Raw genomic sequence first — 16,216 nt, 5'->3', positions numbered from 1 at the left:
CGGAAAGAAGTTCAAGCCGTTACGGGACTACTATGTGTGCAAAACCATTGTGTCTTCACTTTCAAGCCGAAGCGTAGCCAGGCAGATGTAGCTCTCGCGTCACTCCAGGTTTAACCAAAGCTAAACCACAGCCAATTTTTTTTTCTGATGACCTATCAACAGATGGAACATACGTTGTGGACGCGGCTAAAATCGACAGGCATGGATAGCGGTTCAGCTGTACAGTCGCGATTAAAAAAGATTATATAGCCCTAGTGAGGTGCCAACGCAGTAGCAGATAGCAACGCTCGGCGCTGCGATTACGAGCACGCCGATAACAAACGTGTAATGTGTGTTCGCGAAGCACGTACGGCGGTTCGCCAGCCGCGCGGTGCGTTTTCGTCCCTCCAGTGACGTCACTGTGGTAATCTTTTTTACTCGCGACTATAAAATTACATCACCAGAAAAAAAAAGGCAAATTTCAACGCGCAAAGGAGTGGAACATCGGCGGATCCCAATTCAAGTAGGGCGTAGTCTGAAGAAAAAACTAATTAATAATTAATAAAACGTAATAATAAAGACAAAAGGTAATACTGTAAAATTTTGCAAGGCAGTCGAGATTCCAAAAGGATTTTTAACGGTGGGGCAAATAGGCCTCTGGCTGGTGTGGTGGCGCCAAATGACAGCAAGAGCGGACTGCTCAAACAGGCCAAATGCTGCAATGGCTCCTCCATTAACCTTCTTCCCAAACAGGTGACGTTGCAAAAGCGCCATATATGTTCACGGTGAAATGCGCGGAGGAAGCGCAAAAGCTAGACCTGTGCAGATAGAAATTTAGAGGAGGGATACAACAACACAGCCTCGTCAGAGACTCCAAGCTGTCGTGCTCGTCAATTTCTTGCTCCAAGAATGTGCGAGATGTTATCAGTAGAATTTAAAAGAGAAGTTTTGCCCGCTTAAAAACCTACATCTGCGAAATCTAGCTGCTGCGATATACGCTGTAGCCGGGAGTACAGGCAATACTCCAGACAACAGCAAATGTCTGTAGGGCTAACTTGCAACAATAAATTTGTTATTAGCACCCCTGTCACGTCTTTCTTCGTCCTCGCCTGTTTGTATGCTTCACGTTTTTGAAATGTCTCACCAACACGCCCAAACAATCACGTTGCTGTCTGTAGGGCATCCCGAAAATGCGCGCACGTCCCACATCTCTAACAGGACGTCCTTGGCATGTGCGTATAGAGGATGTGGTGGGGATTACCCTGAAAACAGTCGCAGATCGGACGTTACACGACGTGCTTGCATTCAGTGGGAGTCGTGCAGATGCCCACACACTTGTCACAGCCATCTCTACACCTGCCGTGGATGCCACATTTTGAAGGAAGCGAAATTCAGAATTGCTTTACTACTTCTGAATTCTATCCCGCAGAACAAGGTGACTTGTTGAGCGTTGGCGGTCAGGATCACAGTGGCCTCGGCAGCTGCCAGTACATATCCCATCTTCGCACTTGCTCTTTTATCAGCGCCTAACGGGGCTCAAACGCAGCAATTAATATGCTGGTTTCTCAACATTTCTCCACCGATTCAGTTCAGTTCATGTTTATTTTTTCGGTAGTCTGGTAGAGTTATGAAGCTAAAAACTGTAGAACACCACGATGCCATCGCGTTTACCCTTTCAGGGGGAGCGATCGCGACAGTCCCGAAGCAATATAACCTTGAGAATCAACTCGGAGGTAGTCAAACTTGACAGGAGCCTGATAAAGTATGAACAAAGCGTGTGGTCAAGGCTCAGGCAGGTGTGTCATCGCTTCAGGGGCAACAACACAGACACGACAGCGTCATCACTATACATATGCATGTGCTTTTTTAAATTCATTTATTTCTGATTGTGTTCAATTCCTTGATACTGTTTTTTTCTTTTGTTGGTATCTCAGTATATATCTGCTCTTATGCTCGTGCCTATGTGCTTCCAGTTCATTTGTAAAGGCAATTAATTTTTATGTATATGTTGCACACCATATCCCTTCAAGTATGATGCTCATCGCCAGTATAAAAACGCCTGCCTGACTGGACAAAGGCAGCAGGTCCGTCACGTAGCATTGGCAGGTCCTTTTTGCGGCTGTTCACTTCTTTGAAATAAAATTATTTCACTCTATTTGACACGGATGTCGATCAGGATGAAGGGATGGCCAAGAGAAGTGCGGCTTTCGGGGCGCGCTCATGATTGACTTCGCAGCCACCTGGTACACAGTGCTCTAATGTCTCGTGGAAAAGTCTGGGCAACGCACAGCTACGTGCTATCACCTCCGGCTGGCGAAGAAGAGTAGAACGCACGCGGCACGCGCCGCGCATCTCGACCGCTATCCGCGAGACTAGGCAGAGCAAGAAGGCGCTCTTGGAATCGCAGGTTGGCGACGTGCCCTTCGCGCATGGAAGACAGCTCCGAAGCTCGTCCGAACGCTGCGGAGCCCAAAGAGCAGCAGACAGTCCCGAAGGGTTCCCGGCAGGCGCAAGGCGAGAGCGGCCCAGCGGTGGCCGAGCCAACGAGGCAGAAGCAGGTGACTCGGCGGAAGAAGAACCGCTCCAAGCACCAGCGCCGCAAGCGTACGCCAAGCGTCCGCACTGCAACCACCGCCGACAGTTCATGCTTCCTGAAACCAACAGAAAAAGGTGAGCGGCGCGGGAGTTTCGAGTGCTGGGACGTTCCCCTGCAGACATCTCGACTTCTCAATACGTCCTATCTGGAGTTACCTTTCAATATGGCGCCTTTTTACTCATTGCCTTTTACCTGCAGTTAAGCGCGTGCTGGCGAGCTAGAGAGTGCGTGCTAGAGAACTATTCTAGGCTTGCCTCCACCTTCAATGCTAAGAAACCGCCTCGGCCGGTCTGCGCCTTTATTCGTAAGAGTTAATGATGTAGATTCGGGGCTCGAGGGTGATGCTTTCTGTGCAGACCAGCTTAGCTGCGCGACGCTTTCTTGGGCTTTTAAGTTGTTCAAGTTGTCCAGACGAGTAAACGTAGAGGCGTTCTGCACATCTTTTGCGCACATAATGTCACATTTTAGATGAAATCACTTCCATCCTCTTTCGGAAAGTGAAGCACTCAGCTACAGCGGCTGAGTAGCTTCCACTTTGGACCTTTGAGCACGAGCTCAAAGGTCCGATCCCTACGTAAAGTTCTCTATGTGGTCCTAGAGAATCCAGAAACGAGAAACATGTAGCGCAACAACGTATTTCATGTGCTAGGCAAAGCGAACGAAAAGCCCAGTGCTGTAAGAGCGTATAATGGTTGCTTGTAATTATACGCATGCTACTTTAGTGGAGTCGAAATAGATGGCTGCGCAAGTGAAATGGACGCTCAGAGAGTAGTCACCACGATAGTTACGACGAAGTCTGCTTGTTTTATGATTCCGCAGCCAAGAGCCAACCGCGCAAAGGCGAAAAGCAGGCCCGCAGCGTCACGGATGTCGTCGGTGACAACGAGCACGCAGACCCAACTACCAGCTGCAGTCAGGTCGCGGCGACCGTAGTAGGTGGTTTACAAACGGGACTCGACGAATCAAGGTGCCCGCCTTCCGCGACACCGCCGCAAGTCGCCCCCGTCCTGTCACCACCGTCTACTTCGTTCTATGTGGTTGGAGGCGTTCTGAAAGATTCCGACAAGGAGCCCAGCGGTGCCTTCCTGTCTCCCGGACAACCGTTAGTTCCCTGGTCACCTGTGAGTGCTGCCATCTTTTGCGCGCTCATGCAGTGCAAGACAGGGGAAAGCGGTTTGGAGGGCGCTGCAAATGTTTATAAATGTTTCATTATGTAGTGCGCAACATGTACAGCAGCTTTCTGGTCAGTATTTATGACTAAGGGACACACAACGGAAAAGGACCAGGACGCAAGCACACTTTTAGGCGCCAAACTGCTGCCAAGCAGCAGACCGTCACGCCTTCACAGTGCCCGCAATACATTTCTTTTTCCATCTATATACTGGCATCGCGGTAGCCTGATGATGACTGATGGTAGACTTTGCCTAACTGAGAACGGGTTTTCTGAAAAAGCATGAGATGGCGCTTTGCGTGACTCCTGCGGTCGGTGGTTTTTCCCTGGATGAGCCAGGGAAGTTCTGAGGGTTTGGCTAAGCTGCCCGCGCCACTAGGTAATGCAAGTTGGCCGAACTTTTTGCCCTCGTATTTGTGCTATCGTAGCATACAAGCGCGGGCTGTCAACAGGCGTCCTGCGATGTTCTCCTAGACCTTTGTTTTGCTTTCACTTGAGGCGTGCCCACCCGTCAGGCATAGATAGCTATCATGCTGAGGTGAGCAAGAATGAGCAAAGAAAGAGGTCAGTAATCTGAAGGTGCCCTGCTACATATTGTATAAAGTTGCTGTACGCCTGTAATTTTAAAGGGCGCCGCTTCACGCATATCACCCTGCAAAGACAGGAAAGACGCCGGTTCGGTTTGGGCACCGGCTCACTCGTCAAACCGGGGGAGCGAGGCAGCACACGTTTAAGCTCGAGGATCTTTAGGCCGAGCTGTGCATCTCCACAGAAAAAGCTGGCGCCAAATCAGACAACACACAGCAAGAAAGACTGAACAGGCGCAACTTTCAACTTGTTGTGAATGCTAACTCGGACGTCAGAATGACAAGAGACGGCCTTAATACCTATTGCGAGATCATTCAGCATTGCAGGCTAGAAAGGCTAATCTTCCCACCTCCGCATAAAACCTAACCAAAGAACAAGAGCTACTGTGGAGACAACTCCAAACTAGAACTCTCCCTAACTTCGCCGTCCTTAGCCATGAGTACCCGGATAGATTTAAACCGCAGTGCAGCAAATGCAGTGGAAAAGCCACCCTAAACCATATCTTCTGGGACTGTCCGACATATCCCCCACCAATATCGCTTCAGAGGCTCGCGCATGTGGGTCCGTAGGAGACCTTGCTGCTCAGCTCCAACCTTGAAACGCAAGTACAGGTCCTGACAAGAGCCCAAGAGGTCGCTGCCAGTCTCCACTGACGGCTACCTATAGCCAGATCAACTAATCCCCTAGTTACTCAAGCCGGTAAACGTTTTCCAATCCAAAATCTTGCAACGTTTCTTGTTGCAATTTGCAGGAACGGAGTTACCACATTCAAAACGTCTTCGCACCTTTCCCTCATCTGTAATTTTTTTGTACGCTCAAAGGCTCGCGTTCCTCCACCGGCCCCTCCCAACCGGCCCCGCCGCCGGATCCCCGGTAGACCTAGCTTTCTGACGCGCAGGAGCGACGCGGCGAAGGCCTACATACGGGAAGGCGCTTAGAGACAAAAGGCACGAGTTTCAAGTCCCAGGAGAGGGCTCGCCAACTTCCGAGTGCGTTTGTGGGTTATGTGCTGCTTGTAAAAGTGTATTATTTGGCTCGCGTTCTCATGAAAGCAATAATAATAATTGGTTTTTGGGGAAAGGAAATGGCGCAGTATCTGTCTCATATATCGTTGGACACCTGAACCGCGCCATAAGGGAAGGGATAAAGGAGGGAGTGAAAGAAGAAAGGAAGAAGAGGTGCCGTAGTGGAGGGCTCCGGAATAATTTCGACCACCTGGGGATCTTTAACGTGAAAGAAGAAAGGAAGAAGAGGTGCCGTAGTGGAGGGCTCCGGAATAATTTCGACCACCTGGGGATCTTTAACGTGCACTGACATCGCACAGCACACGGGCGCCTTAGCGTTTTTCCTCCATAAAAACGCAGCCACCGCGGTCGGGTTCGAACCCGGGAACTCCGGATCAGTAGTCTCATGAAAGCAAAATTTGGGGATTGAGGGAGTTTATGTACTAAAAAGTGTTACAGGGCCCATTGAAAGGGGAAGCCGGTGACCCGCTATGCCCTGGTTTAACCTACGGAATGGTCACGATGCGGTAGGCTGCTGCGTCAACTTTGGCGCCTCGTAATGACTGTCTTATAATCGAAGACGTCCGCTTCCCGTGAAATAGTGGGCCACCTTTGCTTCGAAGCAGGGAGCCATCGGAATATGCCTTGCCTATTCCAGTGGTTACAGTGCAATAGTTGCAAATAGGGGTGGCCGATATGGTTCCTGGTTTCCCGCTGGTCATCGAGGCACCCTAGTGTCCGAGTTGCAAGGCAACATATTATGGCAGCTCTAACACATGCATATGCGTAAGGAAATGCAAAAAGGAAGGCAGAACAGCTGTCGCGGTTAATCCATCCGCACATTATATGGCTCCACTGATTTCCCTTGTTGAGGACATAAGACGTGCGAAAAATCTGTATGCTGGACTGCATACGTTTAGTCACATAAGAGGGTGAAGTTGCGGTAACTGAGCGTTTGTTGCTTCAACCGAACGTTGATGCATATCCTTTGTGACCAGCAGGGCACTGCGCTACATACAAGGGCAGTTTGGCAAACTAATGACTGCACGCCATGAGAAAACGTTTAAATGTGGTGTACTCTGCTTTCTTGCCTTCACTGGCGTGCTCAGAGCATTTCTTTTTCTCTTTTTTTTTAATACTAAGGCGCGTATTCTCGAGCTTAATCTGTACAAATGAAAGCACAGTTCTAACGCTAAAGTGATTTCCTGCGTTCATTGGAGCTTTTTAACAGCCTGTGTGCAGTAGGGACAAACGTCTCTAGGGCGCGTGAACAGGAACCATAGCCCTTTTTAGCCAGTGCCTTGAGACGCGGTATTGTGGAGGTAAAACCCTGACGCGTTCTCTAGTATGCAGGGAAATGAGGTGCCCGTTGGCAGACCTGGCACCTAGGTGTCTAGATCGCTTTTTTCGCGTCCTGAATGCCTCTGCCTCCGATGCTGTCACGCATGTAATCCAGGCAGAAATTTCGCACTGTCTTCCCACTTTTATCAGACACATAATTTCCAGCCGAAATTTCGCACTGATCTTCCCGCTCTTCTTGGCGCCTTTTCATACGCCTTATCAGCTTCTCGCACGTCATACAAATACTTGCGACGAGGGTTCAAGTTATGAGCCTGCTTTAATTTCCCAGTCTGCCCCGAAAATCTTTAATCTGCCCTAACTACACAAATACCAGTTATTACACCTCACACTCCACTCCCTCCGAACATACGGTCACCATACCGTCGATCCAAAGGGAAGCTTCGAGTACAAGGTTAAGCAGTGCACGATATTCTAGGTTAACAGTGCATGTTAGTGATGCTTTTGGTTAACGACAAAAGGAAACCTAGTCCAAATCACTTTTTTTTATGTCTGCCACCACGACCAGACTGCATTACAGATAATAGTTTTTCTGTGTATGTGTGTTTTTCTATGTAGGCGTTTTCTCCCGACGTCTTCTTTTCTTAGTGGATTTTTTTACAAAAACAAAATAAAACGATATTGGAAAATATGTTGCTAGCCGTGGCAATCATTAATATCCTAAGCGCACAAGTTGCGGCCGGCAGAAATAAAAGGGACAGCTAGAGGATGGCGGGATGAAGTGCAGAGGAGATGCGATAGCGATAAAAAAAAAGATATGCATTATTTACAAATATGCAAAGAGTAAACATGTTTACGCGGCTCGCGCGCGATTGTACAGGCACAGTTCGAATTCTTACAGCGCGCGAGCGACGACTGCCTATATGCACAAATAAACACTGTATATGCAAAGCCGCGCACAAGAAGTGCCCAGTCACTGATGAATAGTGAGCTCGGCGCACCGCAGAATCCACATGGGTTGGCCGCCCAGCTGTTTATCGTGTAAGCGGAGCGTCCTCGTCACTGCGCGCACTGTTTGGTATAATTCGCAGGTTTCGCTCAATCCGGAGGGTGTTGTTTCGTGTCACACGGCGCCGGACATCGACACGACCCGACGAAGGTCGTCCGTTCCATGTGAGTGCTGTATGAGGTTCAACTGACGCTATATAATTATCAACGCAAAATGTGGTGCCATTGTCAACTCAATGTGACGTCATTAGCAATTCCAAATGGTCAAAAAACATCAGGAATTGCCCTTTAAATTCTAGTGTAAGTCACCAGGAAGGTTAATCGCAAGAAAGTCTGGTACAGCTATTGCGCACTGAGTGTCACATTGTAGAGTTAATCGCACTTACCGTCTTTTAGAAAGCGAAGCACTCGCAGCAGCAGCTATAGGTGGTTTTGACATAGGGCTCCTGAGCACGAGTTCAAAGGTTCCAGGCCTATACGTTAGGACCATGTAGTCGTAACCAAGAAGCGATTGGCGAGGAGAATGTCACGCTAGGATGTATTTTATGCACCAGACAAACCGAAAGAGAACGCTAGTGCAGTGAGAGCGCATAAAAGTTGCTTGTAATTATACGCGTGCTACTTTAGTGGAGTCGAAATAGATGGCCGTACAACTGAAATCGACGTTCACAAAGTGGTCACCACGATAGTTCCGACGAAGTCTGCTCGTTTTATTATTCCGCAGCCAACAGCCAATCGCGCGCAGGCGGAAAGCAGGCCCGCAGCGTCACGGATGTCGTCGGTGACAACGAGCACGCAGACCCAACTACCAGCGGCAGTCAGGTCGCGGCGACTGTAGTAGGTGGTACACAAACGGAACTCGACGAATCAAGGTGCCCGCCTTCCGCGACACCGCCGCAAGTCGCCCCCGTCCTGTCGCCACCGTCTACTTCGTTCTGTGTGGTCGGAGACGCTCTGAAAGATTCCGACGAGGAGCCCAGCGGTGTCTTCCTGTTTCCCGGGGCACGGGAAGCTCACTGGTCACCTGTGAGTGCTGCCATCTTTCGCGCACTCATGCAGCGTAAGACAGAGGGGAGAGCGGTTGGGATGCGCCGGAAGTGTTTCACGTTATAGTGCGCAAAATTATTATTTGATGTCAAAAAACGCCGCTTCATAAATATCCTCCCGCAAAATATTTTTGTTCACATTTGCAGGAGCGAGGCTATCTACGTTAAAAACATGTGATCGCGTTCCCCTCACCTCGTCATTTTTTGTACGCTCAAATGCCAATGTTCCTACTCCTGGCCCTCCCAACCGGTCCCGGCTCAGGGCTGGAGGCGCACGCAGAATTCCCTTGGAGGGCGGAGCTTCCTGACGCGCAGGCGCGACGCGGCTGATAGGCCGCGGCTACGGCAGCTGCGTGACCTCTGCAAGGATCTGACGTAGCTGTTTCTAACCCTACACACTTGCATGCGCTTACAAACAAAGGCGCAGGAGAGGTCTCGACAACTTCCGAGCACGATTTTGGGTTGTCTGCTGCTTGTACTCGTAGAAGTGTATTCTTTGACTAGCGTGCTCATGAAAGCAAAACTTACCGGTACTGGTTGTTTAAAATTACCCACTGAAAGTATTGGAGGGTCAACTGAAGCGGGAAACCGTTGCCTCGCTAATTCCTGCTGTAACCGACGGCATCACCAGGATATGGGGAAGGCTATGGCGTCAGCTTTGGCCCCTCGTCATGACTGCCTGATAATCGACGGCTTCCACTTACGCTGAAGTAGTCGGCCGCCTTTCGTTACCGGCTTGATCGACAGCATCAGTCGCATAAACAGCTCTTGACCTCGCTCTGGGCTCCATTGTCTACATTCCGACTCGCCGTGCTCAGCATGCTGCCGTATGGCTCCCATCTGTGTTCATCTCTGCTCTTGTTCACGCCTTCGTCACGTACAAAGTAGACGAATTCGGCTCAGGGAGCCATTGGACTAAGCCTTGCATTAGGCGTGGGTTTTAGTGGAATAGTTGCACACAGAGGTGGCCTGGAGGGTTCCTGGATGCCGCTGGCCATCGTGGCACCGTATAGACTGAGTTGGTAAGGCGACATGTTATGGCAGCTCTAACACATTAATGGGGAACTGTAGAAAGGAATGCGGAACAGCAGTCGCGGCCAGTTCATCCTTATATAATATGCCTCCACCGATTTCTGTTGAGCAGGACATGATAACAGGTTGGAGAAACAAGGGTTGCATCCGCATGCGCGACAGTATACGTTTAGTCACTTGAGAGATAAGTTGCGGTGACTGAGACGGATGATGCATCAACGTTCGGTTAAAACAACACGAACGTTGATGCATCATCCATTCTGGCCATCAGGGGTCCTGCGCAGGGCAGGGAAGTTTGGTAAACTGTTGACTGTACGCCACGGGAGAAACACTGAAATAGGCCGTACCTGGCTTCCTTGCCTCCACTCGCATTCTCTGAGCGCCTTTAATATTTTTTTTTTACTAATAAGACGAGTATTCGCGGGTTTATGTGGCTGGGGACAAATGTCTGCAGGGTGTGTGAGCGGCAACCGAAGCCGATAGCACTTTTTAGCCGGTGGCTCGAGACATGCGCTATTGTGAACGTTAAACCATAAAGCGTTCTCTAATGTGTAGTATAGTGGATTAAGGTGCCCGTTGGCAGATCCGGCTCCTAGCTACGTGTCTCGATCGGTCTTCGTGCGTCCTCAATGCCTTTGTCTCCGATGCTATCACACATAAAATCCCCGCAAAATTTTCGCACCGTCTTCGCACTTTTCTTACGCCTGATTAGCTTCTCGCACTTACGACGAAGGCCCAAGTTATTTTAGTTTCCCAGTCTGCTGCACAGTGCTCAACAAACCGAGGTGGGGCGCGCAGGTGCACACGCGGAGCATGGTTGTCACTGCGCTCACTACATGGTATACTTTGCAGGTCTCGCTCAATCCGGAGGGTCATCTTTCGTGTGGCACGGCGCCGAATATCGACAAAACCCGACGTAGATCGTCCGTACGATGTGAGTGGTATGCGATGTTCAACTAACACGGTGTCTAACTGGACCTCCACAGTATATCTCCACCTCGCGAGAATAGTCACAACGCAGCAAGAGCTTGACACGGCTTAAAGCCTAGTTTTATTTTATGGTATTCTGGAAGAATGATACCGGAAAAGTTAATCACAGAGGCGTCTTTGTAGTAAGAGAACGTGAAGGATAAAAGCTGAATATTGTCTGAACGATGCAGTAACCGAGTACCAAGTGCAAAGAAATACACGTAATTATCCTCAAAGCGTTCTTTTGCTTTTACTTTCTTCTTTAACTTTTACTTTCATGGCAGTTGTTCTCCAAATGTACGCGTAACGAAAGTTCTACTCCCCCACTTTGCTTTGCGCATTCTAATTGAAAAAAAATCGTTTTGCTTAAATAGATGCAGCCCGTAATACGGTATGAAGTCAAAACATCAAAGCTTCCAGCACATTTGACACACATAAGTGTGAGGGATGAATGTACCGGCCCCATTCTCATCCCATATGGATGCCCTCAAGCTCTGCTCCGAAAGTTCTGCTCCTTAGATCACATAGAAAACACTGTCAGTCTGGATAACGTTCTGAATAAAATTCTTGCTAACGCGTGAGTTTGGAGCGACGACATACTACACTGAACACCGACGGTGATTACGGCGCCGGCCACCCTGTAGAAAATGTCGCGTATACAGCGGTTGTTGCAAATAATCCTCGGAACAGGCTTTTTCTTTCTGACGCGCCGCGGTGGCTCAATGACGAAAGACGCGGGTGCGATCCCGGCCGCGGCGGTCGCATTTCGATGACGGCGAAATGCTGGAGGCTCGAGTATTGTGCGATATCATTACACTTTACAGAACCCCGGGTGGTAAAAATTTCCGGAACCCTGCGCTGCGTCGTCCCCCATTCCCCTAGCCGCTTTGGGACATTAAACCCTATAAAACCATACCTTAACATACCATACCACACCATACGATACCACACCTCTCAGGGACAGCTTCTCCGCATGTGAACATTGAAACCTCTCACCTCAGGCCTCTCCCTGGGGGAAGTTTTTCTGAAAGGCATATTTGACGTCGCAACCGTAGGAATGATTCACAATTTATGCACCCTAACCTGTAGAGCTGGAAAGGGAACCTTAAATGACGTTAAATGTTGGATTGTCTGTTTGGGGACTTTTTTCTTTTTAGAACATTCGTAACTATACAAAAATATCGATAATTGGTCTCACGTACGTTTCTCAAAACACGCTCTGACAGGCTACTGCAGTTAGTAGTCGATGTTTAACAGAAATTATGGCCTTCACCCATTCAAATGAAACATGGAATTTTGCAGGCACTGATAATCTGAGGCTTTTTGTGATTTCCCTTCACCCAACTCCCAACACTGCTGATACTGCGGATCCATTACCGCTTTTACCGTACTGTCATTTGTGGTTCGCAGTTGGAGTCACCACGTTCCGGGAGATTTCGGCCTTAACCGAGACCTTGCTTCACCACAAGGATCTCACGTTCTGGCTAGCCATCCTAGCCATAGCGGGCGGCTTTGCCGGCATCGTAGTCTTGCTGTTTTTCGCCGGCGGCAAAGTGCGCTACGGCCCGCGTCTCGGCGAGTGCGCCAGCGAGTCCTGCAAGCGGGCTTCACGCGACTTGGACCTGCTGATAGACCCGGGCGTGGACCCATGCCGGGACTTCTACGGCCACGTCTGCAGCCGCTGGGTGCAGAAGACTGCAAGATCCGGTGGAACCCCTGTCAGCTTCCTTCGCTACGGCACCAGAGAACTCACGCGGCGTATCAACAACACGCTGAGTGGAACGAATGAGACCAAGCCAGCCTCACTCGCCCTCTACAAGGTGGCCATGTTCTACCAGTCCTGTGAGCGCTTCGTGGGGAACACTGGAACTGCGTCGATGAGCGAGGCTCTGCTTCCATTTCGCCAGTATAGCAACGAGCTGCTCAACGTGGAAAGTTTCGCCGACGTTGTCCGGTACATCGTCCAACTGTCGCTGGCGCGCGGGGTTCACACCGTGCTGGACATTCGGCTGAAAAGGTTCCCCGATGGTGTGTTCCTGCGACTCTTGAGGGGCCATACGCTGTCGCGGAAGATAGAGGCGAAGCCCGCGTTGTCCCTGAAGAACTACTTGGAGCAGCTGATGGATGACGGGGTCTCCGGCATGCTCGGCCGTCACATTAATGTGTCCGCCATCTTAGAGATAGAGCGCAGCTTGCGGGACTACATGATACGGGAAAGTCGAGAGCAACGCCAAAGCATTTCCATCCTGGAGGTCCTGAATGCGGATATGCGTCTTGATGAATGGCTCGACGCTATAAACGTCCATCTGCCGCTCCAGTACAAACTGAATAGTCAGTCCGTGTTGTCCGCTGAGAGCGTGGACCTGATTCAACAGCTGCTCAGCTTTTTCAAGGACCTCGTCGACTTCGGAGTGGACTATTTATACGTTCAGATCCTGCTCGACGCATTTCGGTTCGACTACTTGCGCCGAGTCAGCTCCAACGACTCCGAACAGGTAGTGTCCTCATGCTTGCGGGCAACTCAATTGGTCATGCGGAACGCCAGGGACATCATCGCGTCCCATCTCTTCCCAGAACAGAGCGGGGACGGTGCCATCGATCCCATATTCTCCGAGGTGCTCGAGTCCGTCTCGGTTCCAAGCACGTTCTCCTGGATGAGAACGCTCATGAAAGTGACGGCTGAGAAAACGCTTCAGAATATCTTCCTGCACCAGTTCAGTGTCTACTCCCAAACTCCGTTCGACGAGGCCGATCTCACAACGGCGTCCAAAACTAGCAGTTTTCCGGGCTTCTTCCTTCAAATGAAGAAGCGGCAACAGTTAAGCCTTTTGGAAGACCCTCCGGCACCACAAGCTATCGAAATCGACGACGCTTTCCTCTTGAGCAGCGATGTGTTCTACGACGACCATTCCAACAGCATCGTCGTCCCAGCGTCAGTGCGCCAGGAGCCCATCCTGTATGCCGAGGACGTTCCACCGGAATACGTCATGGGAAGCCTTGGCATTCTAATCGCAAGAGCCCTTCTGCGCGCTGTGGTTCCGACCAATGCGTCGAGCTTGTGGTCATCGGAAGAGAGGCTTGCCCTGTCTCATTTCAACGAGTGCATGGACGGCCTTGAACGCACGGCCTTCAATGTGAGCATCGACCGTCATGATAGCAGGGATCCTCGCGAAGTCTACGTCTGGACCCAGAGCGCTCGCAGCGCCTTTAACGCTCTCAAAGCAGCCTACGAACCGAGCCGGACGGCCGTCAACTATGGCATCCATTGGGCCTCGGCTCAGAAGACGTTCTTCCGGAGGTTCTGCCTTCTGTCATGCAACGTGAGAAGCCAGCAACAGCGTCTTGCCTCCAGGGCGCTCTGTATGCTCCCATTGATAAATATGGAGGAGTTTTCAAAGACTTTCGATTGCCCCTACCACCCGGCGGCCTACTCCAGCGATCAGTGTGAGGTGACTTCTTCGCTGGTCAGATAAACGTTAGTGTGCACATCTAATTTTCTTCAAAAATTGTGTAGAATGTCTAGTTTGTACGCGCAATGGTTAGCACGTTGCGTTTTCACCTTATCGCCAGTTAATGTTCCCGCGTATAAATGCTCATATTCTTGCGGCTGTTTGTTAGGGGGGTCTTGTGAATAATACGGCCTTTATGCAGAAAACTGTCGCTTTGCTCAACACTATCCGTGATCCTCATGGTGACATGGTATCCTTTATCTCTTGATTTTTCTTTTATGCTATACTCGGCAACACTGCTCGTGCTTTTCACTCAAAATAACTTTTTGGGGCAGGCTACATAGTGCCCCGGGTATAGTTGCCTGCACTAACAACTGCTTTCAGAATTTCAGAAAAATCCTTCCTCGGAAGACCGTCATCAAAAGTCGCCAGATTTGCGGTTATGTGCAATATCTTCCTTTACCGTTGTGTATTTCTGACGCCGTCACATAGGCAGCGTTTCGATCAGAAAAAAAGTATTCTGCACTGAGCTTTCAATGTTTTTCGTCGATAACCTTGTGGCCTGTTGTGAATTCAGTATTCTAAAGGCGGACACAGGCTGTGTATGAGGAACTAGACAGAAGTCTCGTACCCAGATGGTTTCGCTGCTGTGTTTGCCGACTCGTGCACTGAATGTAGGGAAGTTGACGAAGCGTTCTGTGGCAGTAATTTGTAACAATTACGTGCTCTTTTCAAAGCCACCTTGTCTGCGGCAAAGTATAGTTTTTTCGAGTATCGCATGCGCGTTGCAATCACGTAGACGAACCGTTGTCGCTGTAAGTGGCGTCATGAATGCTTCAGTAGCTCTAGCCGAGCTGTATTTCGAGAATAAATTTACTCGATGGAAATGCATTATCGGCAGTAAAGTGTGCGGCACGCGATTTCTTGGAAAAACGTTTTTGTAGCTTTACCTCGCTCCGCCTGACATTCTTTTCAGAGGAAGGGGCATGTAGGCCCCGAGTGCCTTTACACATTTCGGGCTTGCGTGACTGCACCGCAATAAAATGTTTTTCCGCGCACACGCCTCCTGTAACCTTTCGCTGGCGGTAGTACCTCCATACACAACTAAAAACCCCTTTGTTTGTTTACTCCTTCGAGGCTTTCAGATGCTGGGGTCACTGTGGGCAGCATACGGGTAAGGTTAGTGTGTCCGTGCCAGCCACACACTGGCGTCACTTGTATGCAACCCGTATCCGCCAACACGCGGGACAAATTGCTGCCACCGAGGGTTCGGGCGAAATAACCGGAGACAGAACACGTTAAAAATTATTAGTCTCGTGTATAAATTAAAAAACTAACGCGGATTAATGTTCAGTCTGCTTAAAAAGGTGAGGGCTTCCAGCTGTAGGGGTGGTCACAGGAAAAGCGTATACATCGACTATCCTTGGCGAGAGAGCAGTCTCCCTGCGCAAGAAGCGTTAAATGCTTCTAGCTCCAGTTGTCGGTGCGCCGCGGGTGACCTTGGCACCGAAACGAAGACAAATCGAAGGGATAACACGAAGGCGAGCCTTAAGGAACTTTCGCGAAGCTTTGTCCGTCCCGTGGTGCCTAGTGCTGCGCGGCCGCCGGAACAGCGCATGCGTCAACAGTAGTCTTAGTCTCGCGGTGATCGAAGCCAGCGCGTGACGCGAATTATCCTGCGCTCTGTCCTGTGGCCTGAGCGGTGCACGAAAAATTCCTCTTGATGTGGGCGAACCGGAAGCGCCGCGTGAGTTGCGTCATGCTTGCGGATGACTGCTATTGAGGGAGGGCTCGAAAAAAAGCGAAGAGTTTTGGAAGGAGCCTGTTTTTCTGTTTTGTTTTAACGATGGATGGAAAACAGGAAAATCCGGATATGGTCCAGATATGAAAAAAAAACGTATATGCAGGGAATGTGAATGCGTCATTCCTTGCGACCTTGTAACACACTACACAGTGAGCAGGCAGATGGATTCAGATAAGTAAATTGTTTTAGAGAGGTGGTTACGAAGGTAGCTAATGCACCCAGGAGTAACATTACTAGTGCAGAGCCCTGAAATGCCACATGAAGCAACTGA

General features: G+C 49.9%; 1 protein-coding gene across 2 annotated transcripts in view; it reads left to right on the top strand.

Annotated features, from left to right (window-relative positions):
- Nucleotides 1-484: 484 nt before the first annotated feature.
- LOC144121720 (uncharacterized) overlaps nt 485-16,216 on the top strand; it is a 65,960-nt gene continuing 50,228 nt past the window's right edge. Inside the window, exons 1-5 of one of the 2 annotated variants that reach the window (XM_077655078.1) lie at nt 2,114-2,649; nt 3,395-3,696; nt 7,729-7,810; nt 8,370-8,671; nt 12,103-12,486. In XM_077655078.1, the coding sequence (XP_077511204.1) occupies nt 2,409-2,649; nt 3,395-3,696; nt 7,729-7,810; nt 8,370-8,671; nt 12,103-12,138 (963 nt within the window). In that variant the 5' untranslated portion in view covers nt 2,114-2,408 and the 3' untranslated portion in view covers nt 12,139-12,486. Of the gene's footprint in view, nt 2,650-3,394; nt 3,697-7,728; nt 7,811-8,369; nt 8,672-12,102; nt 12,487-16,216 lie in introns of those variants that run through there. The other variant, XM_077655079.1, reaches the window with a different exon arrangement.

Source organism: Amblyomma americanum, chromosome 2 (assembly GCF_052857255.1).
Source record: "Amblyomma americanum isolate KBUSLIRL-KWMA chromosome 2, ASM5285725v1, whole genome shotgun sequence".
Classification (NCBI taxonomy): Eukaryota; Metazoa; Arthropoda; class Arachnida; order Ixodida; family Ixodidae; genus Amblyomma; species Amblyomma americanum.
Note: the sequence above shows the minus strand (reverse complement) of the source record. Positions and strands in the feature narration are given on the sequence as shown.